General features: G+C 46.3%; 1 protein-coding gene across 1 annotated transcript in view; it reads left to right on the top strand.

The window, feature by feature from the left end:
• LOC147882646 (type 2 DNA topoisomerase 6 subunit B-like) overlaps positions 1 to 20,929 on the top strand; it is a 132,414-nt gene that overhangs the window by 1,612 nt on the left and 109,873 nt on the right. The window contains exons 4-5 of the mRNA XM_087400977.1: positions 99 to 216; positions 313 to 417. Coding sequence (XP_087257103.1) covers positions 99 to 216; positions 313 to 417 — 223 coding nt within the window. The remainder of the gene's footprint in view (positions 1 to 98; positions 217 to 312; positions 418 to 20,929) is intronic.

Below are 20,929 nucleotides of genomic sequence, written 5' to 3'. Positions count from 1 at the left end.
ACATGGATCGCGCGCATTGGATAAATTATATTTTTGGTGCTCTCATATGAACAGTTTAACCCGGATATTCTATGATCATAATTTAACTGCGTACGCAGTTGATAGGAGATGCCGTACACAGATGTAGACAGTGTGAGGATGTGTCTCGAATTACTATAAACATAAAGCTGCAGGGGCTTCACGAAGAATCATTCCCGTCCTTTTTCCAGTTTTCAAGTAAGATCTCTGTTCACTTCATCTTCACGCTTCAAGAAAAATTATTCTGTATAGATGACAATATTTCAGACATACCTGTGGCTTATGTTTGTGCAGTCTCTGACACAGCTCCTGGTATTGGCCATGGAGACTTTCCAAAGTTCTATCCATATTTTTTATCCACGTGCTCAACAAACTTTGGTGATGCTCCATTGTTTTGGGGTAAATATTTCCATGATCCACCTTACTGGCTCAAAATAACAAAACCAATAGGCAGAAACTGAAAGCTTTCTCGATATGAAAGCGTGCCTTGATATCTATGAGTTCATATTTATTTGTGTTTCCGTTTGAAACTAATGCAGGCGCCAAATGAGATCAGCAAAGTTTTATATATTAGATCCTATACATACATGAACATTGAAGACCGTGAGAGAGAGAGAGAGAGAGAGAGAGAGGATGATGACTTCGAAATCCTCTTCCCCAATTTCTATATGCCGATGATGACACTTTCCAGTGATTGTTTTTATTTCCAAGGATGTTGACCCTAAGGGAAACCTGACCTCATTAGTGGATCAATCTTGAATAGCCTTGGCAAAAGGATAGGTTAGTCCATCTCTGATCAGTCCAAGACAACAAAGTTGGATAGCAAAGGGACTCCACCAATCTTTGTTTGGGCATATTTGACTGCTCCCATAGGCATCACTTTTGATCAGCCGTGCGTACTTGGAAATGTATGTCGCTTGTCAGATTCAAACCAAGTTGTTGCATCGTATAATGTTGATGGCTGCTCCATCGTCTAGGAAGACATCCTTTAGTTGCACCCCATTTATTTCCACAGTCAGCTTGCGACTTTGTTCACACATGAGAGCATAAGCTGAGTAGTGGTTCAATGTTGGTCTGTCCTGAACTTGTCCCTTTTGTCAATCTCCCAATAATCGTTTCAAGAATGCAATTGTCAGATGTTTGATTTATGGAGACAACCGACACAGTTGCCTTAGGGTGATGTTAATAGTAATTCCATTAAATCCTCCATCAAAGAGTAAGGTTGTGTGATGAGCTTTTGAGACCTGAGAACCCTAGCTTTGGTTGGGGGATCAAAGCGTAATCGAGGTCGCGGGTCAAAGGATCAAAGCTTGCTCGAGGTTGGGGGCATAGAGCTGTCTCTGACCGTTCTCTTGTAAAGTTTTGTCACTGTGTAGCACCTCCTGTCCCTTAGTGGACTATAACATCTCAGTACATGCTATTGGAAGAGTGGAATGTCTTTGTTGCTCTACCTTTTCTAGGATCAGTTGCAAATGACAATGTTAAAAGCTTCTGGGAAGGAAATTGAGGAGTGCTTCCCTCTTCCTCAAAACTAGATTGTAGATCCTGGGGGCACCCTTGCCTCACAGTCTGGTATCATAAAGCCATATTATGATTCCTCTTTTTTCTATTTCAATGAAAAGGCTTCTGTTAAGTATGATAAATACCCCAAGAGCAAAGCTCATGGTAGAAATACGTCATGCAAGGAATGAAAATAAAACACCCTAAGTGGGTGAAAAATGTGCTCCACAGAGAGCACGAAAAGCACAAAGGTTGGGGCTGAACATGAAACCTTGCGGTGGACTTCGAAAGAAAAACACAGGGCCACTCCACTCCCTCAGGAAAACCATCTTCCTAGCAGAAGCTACTTAGAGACACTCCTGCATGCTCACCCAAATGGTCATCAACGTGTGTACGATATCTGTCCAAATACTAGCCAATGTGGGTGAAGTGTGCATCTAGGAACCATCTGTTGAAAAATGATCTTCGTAGGATAACATTTTATGTGGATGAGACTTTGGTTGTGAGGGGTTAAAGACCCTTGTGCTCTGAGTGCTCCATCCATTTGGAGAAATTCTATAGGTCACTTGACGGGTTTGGCCTCATCGAGGTTTTGGAGGTGGGAGTCTTTGCAACTCCATGTGGCAACTTAGCTCACAGCATGGTGATGGCGGTCATGGGCACAACTCCAATAAATCAGAAACGTGACAGGGCGGCAGTCTTTGCATGGAATCCATGTGGCAACTTAGCTCACAGCATGGTGATGGCAGTCATGAGCACAACTCCAATAAATCCAGAAAGGTGACATCTTGCAGTGTTTTTTTGAAGGCAGAGAGGTTTGGATGCTGTGTGTATTCGTCCTGATGAGAGTCATTCTCTATTTCACCGCTCGGGTTGTGTAGTCATCTAAGCATACAACAAGCTAGCTTGCTGTAGGTTAGGAGTCAAAGGTCTTCAATGTCCTTTTGTATTCAACAAAACTACTGGGGTTTAGGCTCTGACAGTCCATAGTTCTAAGTCATACTTCGTCCCTCCTAAAGTCTTTAATATGAGTCGCTTTTGAGTCTATCTCCTCTTATATTTTATGTGAGACTTTTCGTTATGATTTCAAGAGCTTTTTTATACATGTGCTATTACTAAGACATATGAAAAGGTCAAACAGAACTTTATTTGGGATGGCTTGTGGGGGATGTAGTTAAATTTGTCAGTTAATGTTTGCCCTGCCAGAAAAATAAACTGGACAGCCGGTTACCCACGGATGGCAAATGGACTCACATTGCTATAGATTTCATCATAGGGTTACCTTCCACAAAGTGGGGATGGGATAGCATTTTTGTGGTGGTTGACAGAATGACAAAGTAGGCCCATTTCATACCCACTAAGGCCTGTTATTCAGCATCACAGGTTGCTTGGCAGTTCATCAAGCATGTTTTTAAGCATCATGGTTTCCCTCGGGAGATTGTCAGCGATAGAGATGCAAAATTTATGGGTCAATTTTGGCAGGAATTATTTACAGCAATGGGTACTTCTCTTACACCTAGCACTACTTACCACCCTGAGACGAATGGACAGTCAGAAACAGTGAACAAATGGCTGGAGGAGTATTTGAGGCATTTCTGTCATGACACACATAAGTCTTGGGATAAGTGGTTGGCACTTGCTGAATTTTGTTACAACAGTACCAAGCACATCTCTATTGGCATCAGCCCGTTCGAGGCTATGTATGGATGCACAGTGGGTATGCCATCTTTAGTTGCAAACATGGCTGTGAAAAATCAGCAAGCAAGAAATGACTTGGAGAGTATGGATGCCCTTCTGCAATTGGCTAAAAAGAATATGCAGGATGCCCAAGCCAAGCAGAAGAAGTATGCGGATAAACGCAGGAGGTACATGTCTTTTGAAGAAGGGGATTATGTGCACTTACACCTCCATAAGAACCCTTATGCCTTGCTGAAGGGTAACACCAGCATGAAGCTTGCTCACATATATTACGGTCCCTACAGGATCATCTGCAAAGTTGGCAAGGTGGCGTATGAGTTGGAGATACCCAAGATCTCCAGGATTCATAATGTTTTTCATGTATCCTTGCTGAAGCCACATGTCGGACAGCATGTCCAAGTCCTTCCTGAGCTACCACCTATGAATGAGGAGGGCCGGATACTCTATGTTCTAGAGCACATCATGGGTTTCAGGGATCACGTACTCCGAAACAAAGTCTACACCGAGTATCTTATCAAGTGGCAGGGACTCTCTGAGGATGAGAACTCATGGCAGCCAGAGAGCATTGTCCAAGATAACCCCTATCTCCTTCCGGGATAATTATTATTTGCCGTTTGCTGCACCTATTTAACAGCCCGCATATGAAATTTTGAGGGCAAAATTCTATAGGAAGGGATGGCTGTAATGAAGGGGAAAAAGAGGCCAAGTTAGAGGCCCTTTAGGTGGAAAATGTGGAGGGACTATATAAGTCTCCATCCACCCCCTACTGTGTACTTTTTGATGTGACATCTAATCTTATCTACTCTCCCTTCCTCCTTCCTACCTACGCTCACTCACTCTCTCTCTCTCTTCCCTACTCCCTCTCAATCTCTCCCTCTCTTTGCTACCTCATTCTCTCTCTCCTACCCCTTCTCCTCCCTTCTTCCCCTATTTCTCTCTCCTTCTGCTAGTCTATTCCCCTTTTTCCAAATCTGTCCCTACCCCCTTTTCTACAGTGCTCAGAAGACTAGCAATCCTCTTCCATATGAACCTCGCCTGTTTACAATCCCAAAGACAATGCTAAATGGACTCTCAGTCGATGTTGGATGTTGGGAGCAACAGAAGGAAGTTGGAATGCAAGGAGGAGACAACAAGCTGAAGAAACTAAAGTGTATTTGCAAATGGATGATGTGAAAGTACAAATGGTGGCCTATATAGGACCCAAACCCAATTTAGGCCTAAATGTCCTAAGGAGAACTAGGACTAGTATCCCAAGTGGACTAAATGTCCTAACTAGGCCTAACTAAATATCTTAAGGCAAACTAGGACTAGTGTCCCAAGTGGACTAGATGTCCTAACTAGGCCTAACTAGACTACAAGCTAGTACCAGGGCTAAGTGGCAAAAAAAACCCCTCCATGGTATGGCTAAAGTATCCTAGATACATCTCAAGTATACTTGGAAACTAAGTCATGGTTTCAAACGTTCATCCATGATGGATATAGCAACCTATGATAGCACAGAGTAAACAAAATGACATGAGATATAGTACCAAGTGTAGAGCCAAAAAGCCTCAAACTTGGGTCGTGGTAGAGCCTTCATGAAAAGATTTACTAAGTTATCCTCCATGGGAATGTAGGACAGTTGTAATTCTTCAGCTAATAGTTGCTATAGAACATAGTGAATAGTGCATCTCAATGTGTTCGGTACACACATGAAAGACAGGATTACGCACAACGGCCAAAGCACTCTAGCTCTTAGTCACCTCAACTACTTTGAAGATCTCAAGGTGGGTAGACAGTCAGCCACTCAGGGTTGCACTCAGCCACTTAGGGTCGCACCTACTTAGGTAGTAGATATCATCTTGGGGACACGATGGTGGCACCAGTTGGAAGTTTGAACTGATTATCATAACAAAGGCTTGGATATCAAGATCCTAGGCCATGGGTCCAAGTTCATTTCTCGATTTAGAGGAGTTCCACCTCAACCTTTGATTTCAGTAGTTTAGAGGGCTCGTCTCAGGACTCCCCGTTGGAAGCAGCACTACAGAAGGACCAGGATGTCACGATAAGCTCCCACCGTCCCTATCACCAATACAACCAAAGGAGCATTAAATTTGAGCATCTTCCTGGATCATCAACCCACCACAAGTATCCTAACCAAAAGTCAGCAGAGGAGCTTGGGATTCAATTTCGCCAGATCAGGATTCATGAACCAGGTATTCAGTTCCATCAGATAATCCGGGAATACCACAGTCAGCCATTTCCTTCCAGCATACCAAAAGGCTCTCTTCATACCCGAGTTCTAATTTTAGTGGAAAGGGATGTCATAAGCATCCAAAACTTGTGGCATGCTGCCTACAGGCCACAACAATATCAAATATCGCCAAGCAGCCTCATAAGACAGAGCAGGTCAAAAAAACGCAGAGTTGACTTTTTGGTCAAAATTCAACGTGTTGACTTTTGTCACCATTGACTTTTGATCGACCTGGTCAATGGTCCGTATTGACCAGAAGACTGGGCAAATGGTCAGCGTTGAACAGCTGACCAGGGTCAATCAATGTACCCTAAAAGCCTCTATAATATAGGACCGGTTTAGTTTGGACAGCTCCAGTTAGGGTTCTGCATAAGAGCAGTCCCTTCCCTCCTTCAACTCTTAGTTCAGCAATGACGGTTTGGTCCCTTTATACAATATTTTCCATTCCTCTTTTGTAGTGAGGGTTCATTCCCTCCATACATTCCTTAGTCCTCTCAGTTATTTACAATTTATTTAGCCCTTGGGCAAGACATTATTTCAATTATTCTTTTCTCTTTGGACGCCCATTATATTCCTCCCTCGGACTCACTCTCACTCCATAGTTCCACTTGTGTTGTGAGTGAATTATTCTATCAGTTTAGGTAGTGGGCAAGAGAGAGAGTGAATTAGGCTTTCTCCCTGTGACAAATGGTTTTGACATTTATCCTAGCTGTGACCACACTCCCCACTTCTATAGCACATCACTAGTCTTCGAAGGTTGGGTTCTTTGCCTAGTCCTCCTCGACCTCACCCAAAACCACCCGATCGACCTCGTGTGTAGTATGGTACACACCCACCTCTTGGAGTAGGTGTGTATGATCGGTAATACAATTGAGGATGGTAGTATGGGGGCCCTTACCTAATTGGCTGCAAGATCTTGAAGCAAAGTGGGATTTGGAAGACATGGTGTAATAGTAGGAGGTACAAGTGGTTTTGATACTTTCACACGAGCAAAGGGTAAACCCAAGAGTGGTTGGCGTGGCTCTTTGGACTGCATCAACGAGGGGTTCTCTAGACGAAAACTCTAGTAGAAGCTTCCTCAATCCCTTGAGATAGCTACATTCAAAGGCATTGTGTCCATGAATTTTGCAAAAGGTACAAAATGAGGCAAAAGTTGATACCTTACGTTTGGAGGATGCACGATAGACCACTTCAAACTTGGTTTCAAAGGATAGGTCTTCTCAGACCTTAGTTCTTCCTTTCAGCCCTTCTTTGATTTCTTCCAACTTCTCCTTGAGACGATACCATTCAAATAATCCCACCTCGGTTGGAAACCTGGTGGTTCAAAACTTAGCTGAGACTGTTCCATCTTTAATGCTCCCTTCAAGACATCTGGTAGGGAAGCTTGCTCAAGAAGTGTGCCAGAGCAAAATAGAAGAAGCCTACTCAAGAAGTCTTGCAGGGAGGCATGCTTCTAGTAATGAGAGTGTCGACATCACAGGACCCATCATAGGAAAGTCTGGGACATTCTAGTCCTGAAGCCAGTCATTTTGGATCTATAATTGACAAGCCCTTCCAGATACTTTGATGCTCCTCGATATACATTGATGAGCTGGTATATTAATCAAAGGAGGAGGTGTTGGTAAGGACCCCATGATGTAGACCACATGGGACTTGGAACGAACGACTCTTGGAAGAAACTAACTACAAATCTTAGAGCATAGCCCAAGGGATTGGCATGAACCCACCAATAAGACTAATCTAGACTAGTATGGACTAGTGCAATTCTTCTCCAATGGACACGAAGCAATGGCCGTTGTCAAACCATAGCTTTTCCTTAGTCAAGTAGAGACAAAGGTAATTTTTAAAGTCAATGTACGATGAAATTAGCTTGGCACCACATCACCAATAAGTGACATCAATGTAGTTGACTAAACCTAGTTGACACAAGGACATTATGATGATGATATAGTTATCAATCCTACAACTCCAATAGACTTTGTCAGCTGCAAAGTCCACAGTACTAGTTCTCCATCATATCTCTGAGCTCGGACATCAACTAACAGATACTCAGCAATCATAAACCCAAATTTTGAGTAGTTCTTGCAATATGCAAATATTTGAGCTGGAAGGGAACGGCGAGGAGTTTTCTTGATAGTCCAGGCCTTTTTCATATATTTGAGCCAAACTAGCTTTTTCCATCTGCCATGTGGTATCCTGGCTCTTCTGACTTTTTCCAGAATTGGAAGGGGAAAACAACCATAGAACGACGACGAGGGATGCATGCATGCTCACCACCCAACCATGACATCTAGGACTAGGATGTCCCCTCTGAGCCGCCACAGGCTGAGCTGTTGGCACATCTCCCAACTAGATCCTTACTGGCTTGGCGTCCCATTTCACCAGGTGGCATCCTCAAGGGCCTTGGATCTATTGCTAGGCCTTGGGTTGTGCTTAAAAGCAGGTGCACGTCCGCAACACGATCCAGGATCCAGAACAGCAAGGAAGAGCTAAGCTTGCTCTGACTTGCATAAATGAAATCTGAACCCCTGGGCTCCTTATATAGGCTTGATCCCAGTGCTACTAAAAATAGCAAAAACCCTAACTCATCATGTGCCCTCGCAACTCAAACCAAGAATCACCTGCCTAGCTCCTAGCCTCCCCAAGCTACCTGAGCTAGTCCTATGTGCCTAAAGCACACGTCAAATACAGTCCGTGCACATGACACACTCCCCTTCCTCGAAGAACTCACTTCTGAGTTCATAAGAAAATCTAGAAACTCTCTCTGAAGGTTAGTCAATGTCTCTCGTGTAGAATGCTCCTGGACACGATCCTTCCACTTAATCTTGTATTCAGTGATCGTCCTATTTCAAACTTGACGTTCACGAAATCCAATAATACTTTCAGGTTCATGCGGTACGAAGTTCAAATCTTCAACCTTGATAAGTTCTTGAGGAGTTACTACCTGATCCTTAGCACCAATACTTCCTTTAGTCGACTGACATGAAAAACTAGATGAATTCTTACATTAGGAGGCAATTCCAATTCATATGCAACTTGTCCAATTCTTCTTATAACCTTGAATGGATCATAATATCTGGGGGATAATGTCCTAACCTGTCCTAGGAAGGCGTAAATACACCATCGTTCCAAGAGAGAACTCCCTAGGTAAACGATGTCTATTAGCATAAAATATGTCCTTGTCTTGGGCTCTTCCAATAGACTCCTTGGCAAACTGCAACATCTCTTGCATGTCTTGCAAGAATGTCCTAGTAGCATCATTCTTGATTCCCTTGAATCCAACCATTACTGGTGACTTAGGTTGAAATCCGTCCATAAGCATAAAAGGACTAAAACCAGTACTTGAATGCTTTGCACTGTTATAAGCAAATTCAACCATGGGTAAATATTCTTCCCATGAAGACTGCCTCTTGGAAACATATGCATGAAGCATATCCTCTAGAAGTTGGTTTACTACTTCTGTCTGGCCATCAAACTGGGCATGTTCAGAGGAACTCAAACAAAGGGTGGTATCTAACTTGTCATAGACAAGCGTCCAAAATTCACTCCTAAACTTAGAATCCCTATCACTTACAATTTCAGCTAGCAACTTGTACAGACGAAATAATTGGTTAACGAAATATTGTGCCAATGACTTATGTAATCATGACTCTTGCGCGTTCGTGGCAAACCTATGATAAAATCCATGGAAATACGTTCCCATTTATTACCAGGGATATCTAAGGGCTGCAATAACCCCGCGCATCATAGGCGTTTAGCCTTGGTCACTTGACAAGTGCGGCAACCTACTACGTAGTTCTGAACAAATTCTCGGCATCTTAGGCCAATAAAAAGTATGTTTCACAAGAGACAGTGTCTTGTGGTGCTCCAGCATGTCCCGCGCTAGGTGCATCATGACACTCTCGAATAATCTTGGATCGAAGATCCGACAGATCTGGTAACACAAATTTTCTCATTTTGGAACAGCAACCCATGCCAAATCGTACACTGACCTACTGTCGCTTGTATAGTAGGTGGCATAATCCTTGAGTCTTGGTCAATCATTGAGATCCAATCATAGACCTTCTGCCAATATGGATTGAAATGACTATCAATCGTGCAAAGCCCTGTCAAGGATTGAAATAGGTCATAGGATATCTCAGTAAATGACATAGCGCCTACAAACTTGATCTAACTTAAGGCATCAATCACACTATTCAAGGACCCTTTACGATAATGTATTTCAAAGTCAAAGTCTTGCATTAGCTCAACCATTTATCTTTTCTTCTCCTCAAGTCCAAACCATCACACACATACTTAATTGACTGATGTGATCAGTCAATATAAGAAACTTAGTACCATAGAGGTAGTGTCTCCCAACCTTGAGAATGTACACTATGGCATAAAGTACTTTTTCCATCATGGTCCAATGGTATTGAGTGTCATCCAGCTTTGTACTCTCAAAAGCTAGAGGTCTACCCTCTTGGAACAATGCTGCCCCAATCGCATAATCACTCACATAAGGCTAGGTAGTGCAATAGGTGCTTCCTTGGCACAGAGTTTCAATGTGTCAAAAGCCTTGTTCAAATCGTCATTCCAAGCGATAGGCTGATTGGCCTTTTGTCCATGCCCTTTCAATACGTTGGTCAAGGGAACTGTGATCTTGGAATAATCTCAGACGGCGGACTTCCTGAGAAAGATAGTAAACCCTAGAAAAGAACGAAGTTGTCTCACAGTCTGAGGTAGTGGCCAATCTTAAACCTTTTGAATACGATCGAGATTAATGTTAATACCTTCCCTAGAAATCTTGTGTCCTAAGTAAATTATTTTCTTCATGATTATTCTGTCTTAACAGCATTAAGAGTGGTCACGAAATCGCTGAGGGCATCCTTGGTAACTAGATCATCATAGAGACTTGGTCATCCCCAATTTGAAAATCCATGACATGCTCCCCCTCGGGAACCTTAGGATTAGTCGCATCAGCCATGAGAGAGTTGTGGCAAAGAAAAGAAGGGGCTGAGGCTGAATTTGAAATGAAAGATCAGTCTAGGGGAAAAAAGATAGCAGAGCGATTGAGTTGGCAACCAAGTGGCGAACTAGGAGCTGCCAAAGAGAAGAAAAAGGTGGCGAATCAGCAGGGTTGAGAAAGGAGATGGGTGAATTTATTTGGCTATGGAGCTGGCAAGGAGATGCCCTGGCTGATGGAAATCGATGAAGGAGAGGCTGATCACGAGACCATGCTGCACCAATTCTAGGCAAAATTATGGGGTAGGCTGAAAGTTTTATAGACTGAGGTAAATCCTTGCTTTTGGAAAGTAGGGCGTTCCAAAAGCTATCCCGATTTAGCCACCCATGCAATTTTGGAGAACTTTTGCTTTTAGGGTTGCAAGGCACGCCAGATCTTGTCCAGCCAAGTACTGGCCTGGACAGCTTTATCTCCTCCTCCCCTTTCCTTGCAGCACCTCCCATAAATCCATCATCCAACAGATTAGCTGCCATGCCTGACCTATCCTAGGGATTCACAACAGCCCCCTACCCTAATCATGTGCACAATCCTCTGCAGACTTAACTCTCCACCAACTCAAATCAATAACACTAATAACACCAGTATATAGTTCCCTTCTTCTTCAACGATTTATAGCCCTAACTAGCGAAATCACAAGCTCTTGCAAAGTACCACAGCAAATTCCGGAAAAAAAAAAAATCAAGAAAGAGACTGCTATTAAGTAAGAGAAAAAACCCGCGAGAGCAAGCTCAAAGCGGAATACATCATGAAATCATGAGGATAAATAAACCCCCTCAAAATGAGGTGGAAAACAACCAAGGCTGAGGCTGAAAGTGCCACCTCAACCCTGTAGGAGTCTCAGAGAAGAAAGGAGAATCCTTCCATTCCCTGAAGAAATAAGCCCTCCTAGCTAAGGATGCACGGGAGTCTCCTTGCATACTCGTCCATACGGCCATCAAGGTATGTATGGTGTCTATCCAAATACTAGCCAATGTGTGCGAGGAATGAACCTGAGTTCCTTCTAATGCCTCTGTGCATCTGGCTCTCCAGATATGCCAGGCTGCTATGCAAGTGAGTGGCATATCATCTATGTCTACCAAATCTGCTGGAAGGGCTGCCTCAATCTACAAGATCCTCCCTGCACTCCCTCTGGGATGTCCTATCAACTAAGATTTGGTCTCCTCTGGAAGCCTGCGGAAAGTTTTCCATCACCCCAATGACGAGGCGGGTCCCCTCCCCCCCCTGGACCACTGCATGTAGAGTGAATCACCAAGTGGTTTGCCAAGATCATCCAATATACTGTCATTCCACATAATCGGTTGCCTATCAATCTCTTGACGCGAGGAAAGGGGAATCCTCTGAAGAGTGCTCCTGAAATTGGCCCATGCTTTCAGTATGGCAACCATGAGAGGGGACCTGAGGTGTGCTACGGTGAAAATCCACCTAATACTGCCCATCCAGTCTCCTCCTGAAGAAGGTGTGCACGTCTGTATGCTGCCAATAAAAAATGCCTTCTACGGCTCCTGTCCTGGCATAAGTCCCCACACCACCATCTTGCAGAGTAAAGCTCTGCACTGTAAATCTAGATTAATAATATTGACACCCCCTTCCTGTGTAGGGAGGATGAGGGTCTCCCAAGCCACCTTGGCTAACGCATCTGCTGTGCCATCAAGCCCACTCCAAAGGAAATTTCTGATCGGTCTCCTAAGCTGAGTGATGCAATCCCTAGAACGGCACTGGCATGAACAAACAAACCAAGCCGTGGCCAAGAGGACCTAGTTGACCACCACAACTCTAGAGGCAAGATCCAGCTTGGCTGAGGTCTGAAAAAAGAGCTTCCTCCTGATGCTCTCCAACACAGGAGCAAACTGCTGTGTGGAAGAATATCCAAGCCGACTTGGCAGTCCAAATACCTGACTGGCACACCCCTCTGAACCCAAGTGAATCCTATGTCAAGCCCCCAAACTGGAGTGTCCTTGTCACTTATCCAAAAGCCATTGGATTTATAACAATTTATATGCGCCCCCGCCGCCAAGCGAAATAAATCCAATGCTGTCCTGAAAGAAGTGAGCGTCTGTGGTGTGGCATCCAAGTAAACTGCTGTGTCATTTGCCAACTCACTGTCAAGTAGCTCCTCTTCCCTTCTGATGGGAAGTCTCAGGCCAAAGATGTCAGATTGAGATCTAACATAGATACTCATAGCTTCAGCCAGGAACAAAAAAAGAAAAGGAGCAAGGGGGCATCCCTGACGGACTGATCTGGAAATCTGAAATCTCTCACCCCTTACCCCACCAATAAGTACCTGGCTGTGGGCTGATCTGTACAAAGAGGAAACACCTCTGATCCAAGCTTGAGATCTAACATAGATACTCATAGCTTCAGCTAGGAACAAAAAAAGAAAAGGAGCAAGGGGGCATCCCTGACGGACTGATCTGGAAATCTGAAATCTCTCACCCCTTACCCCACCAATAAGTACCTGGCTGTGGGCTGCAAGGCTGATGTAATGTAGTCTCCAATCATATCCCAAAATGCAATGAAGAAAGAAGAGGTGAAGGGGTGAGGCCATCCGAACCAGGGCACTTGCCCTTGTGAAGGGCTAAAAGTGCAGTCCTAAACTTTGTGTTGGTGAAAGGTGCATCCAGCAAAACATGCATATCTAGTTTCACCAACAAAGGGATGCTCTGCCAAATAACCTGTCTAGCATCCTCTCTATCCTGTGTGACAGGATCTGCAGTAAGAAGGGCGGCATAAAAACCTGAAGCTATGCGCATGATGTCATCTCGATCTATCTGTAAAAGCCCATGTGAGTCAATAAGCTGGGATACACTCTCTCTACTATGTCTAGGGCCAAGAGTAGAGAAAAAGTGTTTATTGACTTTGCCACCCATTTGAATCCAGAAGGACTCCCACGCATGAAAGGCATACTTTGCTCTCTGATCAAGCAATTCTGCTCTGATGAGCCCTTGCTGCAGCAAGGCGCTCCTGAATCCAAGTATCTGAAGGCCGTTTCTGCTCTTCCCTCTACAAAGGTGCCAACTTCTGGCGAACACCAATCTCACGTCTGAGAATATCTCGTCTCCTGGTACAAGCAACTGAGTGGTAGAAGTCGCTAATACCAGAAAGGGCAGTAGCTACATGTGATGGAGATGGCTGCCCACCCTGGACATAAGAAAACCATATCTATAGGGCTGCCTCTGTAAGGTCCTCCTCTGTGTACAAGGCATCTGGAATCTTGATGCTCGCAGACCGGCCTCTCAAGTGAGGCTCTAAGATAGCTAGCACAACAAGAAAGTGGTTTGAGGTGGAAACTCAGCAACAATGCATACCGATCCACCTCTGTCTAGTGCCCAATCATCTATATAGAATGTGTCAATGCGTGCATGAATAGGCATCTGCTACCTCCTGTTCGACCAAGAGAACATGAGGGACTATGGCTGAATAAGAAAGGCATAGTCCAACGAAGTATCTCTGCCACAGTAGTGAAAAAGGAAGGCATCCAAGCCGCTCTCTCCAAAGAGTGAAGTCCTCCTTCTCTACCCCCTTTTTTGTCTGACGGTAACTCAACCATGTTAAAGTCACCTCCAATCACCCATGAATCCGCAATGGGGGCCCTAGAGAGCAAATCCTTCCACATAATGACACGTTCCCCTCTAATGTCGGAGGCGTACAGGTTAAGGAAACCAACCTTACGCCCTCCAATGAGGAGAATAATCCACTGAGCCCTAGATGGGGTAATGACTCTGTGTCCAACAACTAAGGGGAGAACCGACTGTGAAATTGAAATAGAAGTGCCTCCCCTAGTGCCCAAGGCAGGCGACCAAAATGTATGATCAGAAAGCAACTTGCATGACTTGGCACAATCTCTAGATTCCAGTTTGTGCTCCTGAATAAATGAAATATCAATGGAACCCCTAGTAACACCTAGATGAAGCTGATCCCGGATCAGCTGTCTACAGCAGCGATGTGTGATGCCACCTAGGCCCTATATGTTCCAGCTAACAATCCTCATCGACGGGAGGATGTAGAGTGGAATACCTTACCCGACCTAGTGGTAGAAACAAACCCCTCAACAGGGGAACCTGCTCGAGGAGCAAGGAATGGAACCAAGTGGCGAAAAATCAACAGGGGAAAAACTCTGCCACCTGGTGCCCTATCAACAGGAAACCCAATCACTAGCTCACAAAAGTAGAGGGCACAAACTCCTGCTTTGGAAAATCTAAAGCATTTGCCAGAGCTGAAAATGAGTTCCTGTGAATCAAGCCAGACACCGGAGTGCGAAGGATCCCTTCTAAGGGAATAGGATCAAGAGTGTAAACCATCCCCTTCCCCCTATCCAACGGAGGAAGTGAGGACTGCTCTAGACGATCCTGTGTCTGCATGGCCGCGGAGACCTCTACTGCCTCGGGGGGAGTGTCTGGCACCGCTGGTTCTAGGGGAGAAGCTGCAACCGAGGAGGAGGTCGAAGCCGAAGCGTCTCGGACTTTGTGAGGTGAAATTGGAGAGAGAGCCCGAGGTGAAACATAGTCCACTAGTATATCCTCGTGAACTAAAGGTGGAATCTACACACGAACTGGAACCCACTGGTATGCGGCGGGTGCCTCTGCAAGTCGTGAGGCACCAGAGGTAAAAGGTGGTGGTACCAAAGGAGCACTTAGTCAATGAGGAGCACTTGAGCTGTACCATCACTGTGAGGAGGACTGCCCTGTCGAGGTCGAGGAGCAGGTGCTGGACCTATACCACCCCCCTGTCGAGGCCGAGGAGCAGGTGGTGGACCTGTACCACCCCCCTGTCGAGGCCGTTGGGCGGTGACTGTACCAGAGGGCTTCTTGGGCCTTTTCTTCTTCCTGGGGCAATTCCTGGCAAAGTGTCCAATGGTCCTACAAATCCTGCACTGGTCCTGCCTACCTGCAATCTCTACTCTGTGGCGAAAAAAGGAACCATCCGGGCGTTGGATCCTAACATGGTCCATCGTGAGGTTGGGATCCTTACGGAGGACCGTAACTCTAGGTACCCCATCAGCCTTCGTTGTCTCTGCTGCAGTCAACGGCAACCCAGGGAGGGGTGGGATCTCAGCAACCGCGCCGAAATGCGCCCCAATAACAGAAAGAAGTCAATGGTAAACCTGGGGAAGCTCGGGAAATATGATGAAGAGTGAAAAGATTTCCTTATCTGCCTCCACTGGGTCAAAACCAATATCGAAGGCATCAAAGAAGATCTTCCTGTGTCCCAGGTGTAAAAACTCAGCTTTGAGAACGGTGCTCGCAGCCTCTGGAGTGTCAAAAACAACCTGGAAAAAACCTCGTCCCAAAAGACAAACATCTAAAAGTCGTGGAGTGAGGTCTGGGGGGAGAGCAACAAGCATCCAGTCTCTAGCTTGGGATCTGGAAGGGTGAGACCCGAAGATGTGTGCGAGTAACGTGGTAGAGCATTCAATCTCTAAGTCCTTCTTAAGTTGCTGCAACTTGTCTTCGGAAAAAATAATAGTTTTCGCAGCCGGTGGAGGTGGAGTAGGATTGGCTGACAGAATATCCATCGCCAATCGAGGTGAGAAGGCCGATTTGAACACTTTTGAGGCTCCGTCCACTCCAAAAATCGCTGCAGGAGAAGGAAAGAGGGGGGAGATAGGAAGGGGGGGACAGGAAGGAGAGTAGAGAGCTTTGGAGAGGAGAGGGCTGAGGCGGGGGTTAGGGAGTGCGGTAGAAGAGAAGGGGGAAGAGAAGAGCAAGGAGAGGCGGGGGGGATAGGGAGCGGGGAAGAGGGGGGGGTGAGGCGTAGGGAAGGGAGCGGGGAGAGGGCGGAGTAGGGGGCGGGCTAGAGGCGGAGGGAAGGGAGAGGGTTAGAAGGCGAGGTAGGGCGGGGAAGAGGGGAGGCAGGGAGCGGGGTAGAAGGGGGGGGTGGGGAGCAGGGAGGGGGCGGGGTAGAAGGAGAGGAGGGAGCGGGGGTAGGAGGCAAGGAAGGGAGCGGGGGGTAGAAGGTGAGGTAGGGAGGGGGTAGAAGGGAGCGGCTGAAGGGGAGGGGGTGGGCTGAGAGGGAGGGAGGGCGCAGGCTAAGAGGGATAGGAGAGGGAGAGGAAGGAGAGGCAGGGAGGGGGTGGGCTGAGAGGGTAGGGGGCGGGCTGAGAGGGAGAGGAGGGACGGGCTGAGGGCAAGGGAGAGAGGGAGGGAGGGGCTGAGAAAATTTTCGAATTTGAGTCTTACCTAGAGGAAAATTCCTCCACGCCTTCTCTCCACAGAGATTCGTACCTCAAGAGTTGGCTCTGATACCAATTGACACGACCCCAGCGCTCGTGAGAACTGAGACCCACAAACAAACACATGAAAACAACCGTAGAACAACGATGAGGGATGCAGACATGCTCACCACTCAACCATGACTTCCAGGCCTAGGATGTCCCCTCCGAGCCACAGGCTAAGCTGTTGGCACACTGGCACATCTCCCAACTATATCCCTACCAGCTAGAAAGCAAGTGCACGTCTGCAACACAATCCAGAATTTAGCTAGCAAGGAAGAGCTAAGCTTGCTCTGACTTGCATGACTGAAATCTGAACTTATATAGGCTCGAGCCCAGTGCAGCTAAAAATAGCAAAACCCCTAACTCGTCCTATGCCCTTGCAACTCGACCCGAGAATCGCCTGCCTAGCCCCTAGCCTCCCTAGGTTACCTAAGCTAGTCCTTTGTGCTTAAAGCACATGTCAGATATGGTCCATGCACATGACACTACCCATGCATTGATCACCTCATTGTCTACAACCAACAAGGTAATAATTTTTTCCTTGGCTCTGATAACGACCTTGACTATTGATGTTGACTGGATGTCACTTTATATTTCCCTTTATATTTCTTTAAGCCTTCACAATAGTTTGTAAAAATCCATACAAAACATTGGTTAAGGGGCCAACGTGGGGGACCCCCGCCTATAGGCTAACTTTATTCAACACAATCCACCTTCAGTGTGTTGACCTGAACAAGGCTTAGGGACCAAGAGAACACATGGTCTGACTAAGTGAGTGCACAAGAATAGTGAACGGGCTTACCATGGGTGAACCATGCCCATTCTGATATGACCAAATTAAGTAATTTCAAAATTTATGATGCAATTCTGTTTGCACTGTTCTGCTTTATAATAAATTGAAGAGTGTCAATCTTACCCAACAAGGGCCTAGATTGAAAGAAGAAAATATGGCATATGGCTGATCACCCTTACCCTACTGCAGTACCTAGGGGAATAAGATCATTTCAGTCAATACTGTAGTTGGCAGTTCCTTATCTGTTTTAGAGGTTAGTCTTGAGGTGATTTTGATCATTGCTACTGGAAGCAACTTTGAGATACTTCAGCAGACAGCAGGGACAGTAATTATTTACCATAAGTTCTATGTGGATATGAGAGTAGCAGACCAGGTTGGATGGCAGGCAGCAAGTATGAAATACATTTCTAGGTGGAAGAAGGAACTTGTTGGAGAGGCTCACTAAACCCGCAGTAGAAGTTGTAGGGTTGGGTATGTACTTGTTGTAGATGCTTGCTTCAGTAGAGGTTCTTTGCGGATTTAGACCACCAGTTTGTTGCAGGTTTAGAGCACAAACCATGGTAGGAAGTAAGGCTGAAACAGCTTTTGAATAGCAGAAGAGCGGAATTGGCAGGGTGAACTAAGCAGGCTATAGTGACCGATGGCCTGGTTTGAATTTTCTAAAAGGGCAGAGGGAATGCTAGAGAATGGCATTGTAAGCAGTAGAGAAAACGTTTGGCAGAAGTGAGTGAAGGCAGAAGAACAGTAGGCTATGGCAATAGACCTAGAGGTGCATAGGTGGTGAGAAGGAATGTTGGAGTGGCAGATCACTGGGCAGCCTGTGTTCAGCAGCATGGGAAGGCCTTGTCCTTCATGAAAAATATTGCAGTCTCCAAGGAGGAGATGGAGAAATCTTGGCAGGGTAGTGAGGCAAAATGAGAGAGAGCAGGTGGGCAGATAGCTTGCCAGCAAGAAAGGAACCAATCTTCAGCATGGGCTTGTTGTTGGAATGAGGGCCCTGACGGGGGTCTTTTATAGGAGAGGAAGGAAGGTGAGGTGGAGGTAGGGCCCAACCCCCCCCCCCCCCCCTTGCCCCTTCTACTATGGTCATCCTCACCACCTGTCCCTCTCCCTCCGCCTCCCCTCCCCCTCCCCTTCCGTAGCAGGTTCTTCAGCCTCCCCTCCCTCCCTTGGACCTGCCTCGACTCCCCTGCTATCGGGCAAGGGTAAGACAGTGCCCCCTTCCGCTTCCTTGTCGCAGTATCCCGTCCCCTCCCTCCACTTAGGGGGGGAGCCAAAGGGAAGGGGCACGTCCTCCCGGTCAGCAGCTCCCAAACTTCAGCCTGTTGGACGTCCTCTACCACGACACTTTTGGAGATTGGGGCCTTGGAACTACCTCGAGATTCCAGACTCTTACCCTCTACCCCTGGAAGTGACGCTTGTGACCTTGCCGCCCCGCAAAGGGGGTTTGGTCAGTGTACTGGGCTCCTAGACACACTCAGTTTGGAGATTCCAGTTCGCCTCCATAGGATTGGAGAAATGGTCCCTAGTGGTATTTGATGCTATGTTGGGGAATCAAATTTCACACATGATGGACGAGTGGATGGGGCCACAGGGATTGGACCTTTGACATGCTCATGGTGCTGAAGTGAACTTTCAGTTGAGCTTCATGCAGGAGAAGCCGATGTGTGGTTTGGCAGTAGGGGTTATCAAATTGCCGCCTGAGGCACATATTGATCAGGCATACTACTACTGACCACTCCAGAATTGTGCTAAGTTGTTTGGGCTAGAAGTCTCCTTCATGATGAAGTGGGTACGGAAGATTGGCATTGAGCCAGTGTCTACCCTAGTACGCCGACATACAGACACAGACTACTCGCCCTCCAAGCTCACCGGGCAAAGTCACAAAAGGCAGTCTTTCTGGAATAGGCACCTATTCACAATAGAGCCTTGTTTATAGCTTCGCTGTCCTCATGAGCTGTGTTACGCTCTAGCCGAGGTAGCATGACCTCGGAAGAATCAGTCGACATTTCCCTTAAAGGATCTATCTCTGTAATTTATGTCTTTGCGCTTCATGTAAATGATCGGGAGGGATTTAATGTCAAGGTCCTAGGTGAGGGTTGATAGCACCAGACTAGGTGGATCTAAGGCTAAGGGCCTAATGCAAGAAATGTGCCTAGGGGCAAAGGAATTAACGCATCCCAGGAGAGGGGTGAAATGTTGCATTAGGAAGGCCCTATATGGATGACATGTGGCATCTAGATCCATCTAGGGAGATGGGGCTTGCTGAAGTTAGTGAGAGAAGGAGATGGTGTTCACGTATGTTTTTGTGTTTTTCGAATTCTCTGATGAGTTCTCACGCTTCAGCAGGATTTGGCTGGGTGGAATAACTCGGTGCTTCTCCCGTGATCTTCAGTAGGAATTAGAGAAAGTTGTTAACAATTGGTATCAGAGCCAGGTTGCGAAGGGGAAAGGTGTGGAGCGTAGGGCCTTGAACAGACTAGGCAAGTGAAAAGGCTGCAAAATATCAGACCAGCGTCGAAGGAGATCCAACGCTGCCGACGATGTCCGTGAGGATTGGCGCTCACGTGGAGATTCCTAATTATTGGTGAGGCAATGCGTTGATCGCAACGACGCTGTGCAGCGCGCTGACCTACGAACGGGCTCACGCAAGCAAGTATTGAGAGATAGGAAGGTCCTTCGACGTGGGCAGTCTGTGATTGACTGCGGATCAACGGAAAGCCTGGCACGGAAATGTGACGTGCGTGGAACGGGACCCGCAGGTGACTCGACGAAACGAGGGATGAAGAGCGCAGGAGGGTCCTGCTACTTATGACCTCCATGCGATGGACTACGACGACGTGATGACGACGTGTCTGAGCGTAGCCCTCCCGCACTTATCATAGCTTGATCGGGCCTGACAGAGGTTCGTTGACGAAGGTCTTCGACTGCTGGTTGTGTTCGGTGGTCGTTGGTAGAAGGTATCGTTATTTTGTCAAGGTGACCTTGCGGGAGGCTATTCGGTGCATAGAGAAGCCCGTGGAGAGCTGTTGGTAACAGCTGTCGACTGCTTCTCTGGCGCATATACAGTCAGAGTACGGATGACTTGTGAGAGCTGAGAGCAGGCCGTACGTGCAAGCTGCAAGCTACGGGATTTGAATTCCAGGGAGCACTTTATCTATTTTCCCTTTTGGTTTTCGTTATTCCTGTTTTGTCAGAAGCAGTTAGACTTTGTGGTTTTAGCAGAGGTCGCAGTTTATGATGCTATAGCAAGGACAGATTATGCTTGAGGATATGCCTGTGTGCTTCAGTTGGAATTAGACTGCAGGAATTTCCCTAGTATAGGGAAGAGCGCCATCTGTGATATATGCCTGTATTAAATGCGTAGTTAGTGCGAATTTGAGGTTGCAGGTATTCCCTAGTATAGGGAATTGTGTTCAGAGTGTCAGTACACTGAATTGGGTCAGCTTGTGATTACAGTGTTCTAGGGGT

The sequence above is a fragment of the Dipteris shenzhenensis genome, chromosome 29, assembly GCF_047967505.1.
Source record: "Dipteris shenzhenensis isolate YYH24624 ecotype China chromosome 29, Dip_SZ_1.0, whole genome shotgun sequence".
In the NCBI taxonomy this organism is placed as follows: Eukaryota; Viridiplantae; Streptophyta; class Polypodiopsida; order Gleicheniales; family Dipteridaceae; genus Dipteris; species Dipteris shenzhenensis.
The sequence above is the reverse complement of the archived record's forward strand: the minus strand, read 5'-3'. Positions and strand labels throughout refer to the sequence as shown.